This window comes from Malus domestica, chromosome 01 (genome assembly GCF_042453785.1).
Source record: "Malus domestica chromosome 01, GDT2T_hap1".
In the NCBI taxonomy this organism is placed as follows: Eukaryota; Viridiplantae; Streptophyta; class Magnoliopsida; order Rosales; family Rosaceae; genus Malus; species Malus domestica.
In genome coordinates this window covers 9,097,634-9,101,877 of record NC_091661.1, presented here as the reverse complement: position 1 = coordinate 9,101,877, position 4,244 = coordinate 9,097,634, and the positions used below count along the sequence as shown (strand labels likewise).

At 39.4% G+C, this 4,244-nt stretch overlaps 1 protein-coding gene across 1 annotated transcript; it reads right to left on the bottom strand.

Moving 5' to 3' along the window:
- Positions 1 to 1,396: 1,396 nt before the first annotated feature.
- LOC103410546 (RING-H2 finger protein ATL72-like) lies at positions 1,397 to 2,251 on the bottom strand. The gene is made up of 2 exons (XM_029104148.2): positions 1,801 to 2,251; positions 1,397 to 1,485 (listed from the first exon to the last, which is right to left on the bottom strand). Exons 1-2 carry the CDS (start codon positions 2,249 to 2,251, stop codon positions 1,397 to 1,399), a joined length of 540 nt encoding a protein of 179 aa, XP_028959981.2.
- Between the last annotated feature and the right edge of the window lie 1,993 nt (positions 2,252 to 4,244).

Sequence of the window (4,244 nt, the reverse complement as noted above, 5' to 3'; positions counted from 1 at the left end):
AAGGTTATAAATACAACTTTATAGCTATTTTCTAATTAGGGTTCTTCTTGTTGAAATTGGGTGAAACATTTTCTCCATTTTCTTCTAAGGAGGCCGGCCACTAAGGGGAGGGACATCTAGCAATCTCTTCTTTCCTTAGTCATCCATATCATCTTCACAAGATACAACCTTGGTGAAGAGACTTAGAGACATCAAGCTTTTGATGTTTTTGGAGAACAAATCCTTTTTCCTCAAATCATCAAAGGAGCACTAAAGGGAGGAAAACACAAGGAGGATTCAAACAGCTTGGAGGTGACTTGAAGGCCCTCCACTTGGGTGAATCCCTTGTGTAATGAAGGATGAGCTTCAAGGGTAAAGAATCACTAAATCTTTACTTCTCTTTAATGTTGTTAAAGATTTTATTTTGGTTCACCATATACTAGGCTTTGAAAGTCATGGGTTTTATGAATTGTTTTTGGATGCATGCCTACTTTAAAGTGTTAATAGCTTGCATGAGTATTCAAATGTTCATTCTTGTTCTTAGCTAGGACAATATTTTTCCTTCAGACTCTTGTTGATAATGTAGTATATAATCAGCATACGATAATGAATGAAGTGTGAATTCCAACAATTTCTCTTTATCTGGTTTATGTTTCCTACCCTATTGTTCTTCACTTTCTACAGTTGTCCCTAACTGGCATGAAGGTCGAGGCTTAAGCCCCATGCAAATAGGTTTAATGACCTTACTTGGTGTACATGCATTTTTGGATAGAAGTTAGTAGAAATCATGATCTTTTGATTCTAAAAGTCGAAGAAGCAAGGCATTGAACGATAGTGAAATGAAGAAGTAAACCATGCAAAGCGGGGTTACGCAGTAGGGATAGGTTATGAACAATGAAAGTGAAGAAAGGTTGCTAGGTCAATCAATAAGTGGAGATGCGGACACCCGGAAGAAGAATGAACCCCTTCTTAGTTGGTTCATACCAATTAGATTTTCCCGTTTTGCTTTCACAGTGAATTGAATGAAGCCTACTAACTGCTGGATTTATTTGAATATCCCTACCTAGGCCCATACCTTCCTTTTCTTGTAGTGATTGATTTAAGGTAGGATTGTGCCAATATCAAAACACTTTGTTCTATAAGGAACAATGAAATTTCATCATGATAATTACTTAGGCAAATAGTTTTAGATTAAATTGAATTGTGCAAGGATGATCTATGAATCGAGACTTGCAAAATATATTGTTCACATCGTTGAAGTTTGATGTGAAAGAGGTCCCACAACTAATCCCCTTTTTTTGAAACAAAAAAAAGGAAAATCGATTTGCATAAAGAGCCTATTAGTACAAATGCGCATATAAGGCTTTCAAAATCGGAACCGGATCCCCTCTTGAGCTTAGGAGCAGATCCGGTTCCTTCAAAATCCTTTTTCTTTGGGGGGTGGGGGGATGGTGGCCTTTCCCGGTTGAGCCAGTTCCCATGCAGTTCCGCCAGTTACGACAATTGCTGGATAAATAGAACAGTAAATTGCAGAAATGGTCCTGGTTTGGAAACGCTCTTCTGCTAGGCCCTTAACAAACTGAGTTTATCTAAGTAATCGCATCGGATTGCCACTAACTAATCACATCATCTACAATATTTATAAAAGTTACATAACTCTCAAGAAAATAAAAAGGAAAAAACAGTAAAGTAAAATAATAATGCATTTATATTACACAGATAGCTAACAAAAAGGGAATATTAAAAAAGAAACATTTATATATAGAATACTAATTCAAATTAGAGGACAGTATGATTAGAAAAATCTATGTAAGGTATTACCCTGCAACGAAGATAACAAGAAAATCAACTCCTCATCGCTGCCGTCGTATTCTACCTGATTTTTCAGCCGATGATAACTGGCCACAACATCGTCCGACAATACCTTAGTCCTGCAAAGTGGACACGTGGCCCAATACTGTTGCAGCCACTTGTCAAGGCAATGCTTGTGAAATGTGTGCTTGCATTTCAGCTCCCTAACCTTGTCACCTTCCTCAAAATCCGATAAGCAAACTGAGCATTCTGTGGCCTTCAACTTTTTTGTGTAGCAAATGGTGGGATTCTTTTGCTCTATGAGTTTGAGATACTGTGTGGTGGTGATGACACGTTTGCCTGAATTTGGGTTTAGTCCGGCGACGGAACGGGCAAGGACTACGATTTCGAGGATGAGAAGAGTGAAGAAGATGATGGAGAGGGCGCAGAGGTGGGAGATAAATCGAGATATAGCTTCCATCGCTTGGCTGCTGATGATATGATTGATGAAATGAAGGTCAAGTTCGTCCAACAAGACTTATTTTGGCTTTAATTTTGGATATAATAGAACAGCGAATGTGGTGTGGGCAGGTGCAGTGCACTGCAGTGCCCGTGTATGGTCACATCTTATGTATCTTATATATAATTTTGGGATTCTCGTGTATCTTATATATAATTTTGGGATTCTCGTGTACCATTGCCAATGACATGGCGAATTAGAAGAATGTGTAATTATGGAGATAAATATACTGAATTTAAAAAGAGCTTTTCTCGCTTGCCATCTAATACAAATTTAATCCAAATCTAATATGTTTGCATAATTGTTTGGACCTAAATTTACACCATCGGCCCGTGCGATCAAGGCCGTTGAGTAAGCATTGCTCCACACCGTCGGATAGGAAAGTTAAGATAATTTTATTGTTGTTAGGGGATAATATTATGATTTTTAATCATAATAATTATCTTTTAATAATGAATTATCTTGACACTTTTTATACAAGATAAATGTGACGCAAACTATATCGAAGCAAGCAGAACAGTTCGATTTAATTTGGGATTCTTATCATTCGATGCAGGGATTAAGCATCATGCATTATGAGAAGAGTCCTAGCACGTGGTGGCATCAGTTGGTGATCAAGGTGGAGTCCAACTTGAAAGATTAATTACGTAAGCTAATGTGATGCATGCATGGGATAATTATTAGCAAACTCAAGGCTGCCAAATAGGTGAAGTGAATATCCTATGGATAAAGCTTGATATGCCAGGGCTTTGGGACTAGGATTTGAACGACAATGCTTATCTTTAGCAAAAGACGGAATTGGCATGCCATGATTTGTTATGTGGTTTTGGCTGAAATGCGTTAGCACCAAAGAGATTTGAGTGCTACGATTCTCATTGGATAATCATCCCCGCGTAACGATTATTATTTGTGGTGGTGATTGATGGTCACGGCCGGGTTTTATGCTAAGTTAGCTCTATAAATAGAGAGGCAGTGGCAACGGAAGGAGCCCCACAAAATCAATACAAAATTGCCCTGCGCAAACTCTCACAACTTGTGATTTTTCTTTTTCCTTTTTCGCTGACACATATTCCGTTGGCATCAACAGCACTGTGGAAGCAACCGGTGATATCTTAAGTCGGCATAGATAGCTCTGTCACCGTAGAGTTAGTCGGTCTCGCAGTATCTTCCGTTGGCATCAACAGCACTGCGGCGAGAACGATTGATTACCTATCCAAGTCTCGGTCGAGAAGGGTTTCTAAATCCTTATTGGTCGAGGTCATCTCATCAGCCTTCTCGATGAAGTGAGGTGTTACAGTTATTACATTCGGCACCTTGAAAGCCGAATTTGATATTGAACTTCGTAAGAATAGTAACCTTGTCTTCAGGTTCGAGAGCCCAAGAGGCCGAGACGTGTTCCTTTCTCGGCCGCAATCGCAAGACGCAGAAGTCAGTAGCGCGACCCAACGCAACATCAACAAATTTACTCCTCGGCCGAGCTCGGCCGACGAGTTGGCACGCCCCGCATTCACCGAATGACGTAGTTAGCTCATTAATTACTCGGCCTGCGCGCCACGTAGGCTTTGTAGTTTTTAGGGTCAACAATAATACACGAAATTAACCACGGAGACGCCTGCAAGTGGTCATTTATGGCTGTGGTAGAATGAAGTTAAGACTTTGCATAACAACATGAATTTGAATTTAGTCGATGACTAATCTAATATCTAATTTAACAAAATCTATTATTTGAAGAAAAAAAAAAAAAAAAACCAACCACGGAGACTCCTCTTCTATCCGAAGCTACGAAATTATGCATGTTGTGCAAGTTCTTGGGCTACATTGTCATTGGCATTCAAACCCCCTAAGCCTCTTCGTCAACATCAAAACTATCAGTTCCACCAATTCTCCATCTGCTCCCCAGTAACCCTCAAAACTCGTGTATATTTTCAACTAACTAATCCATCTCCTATATTAC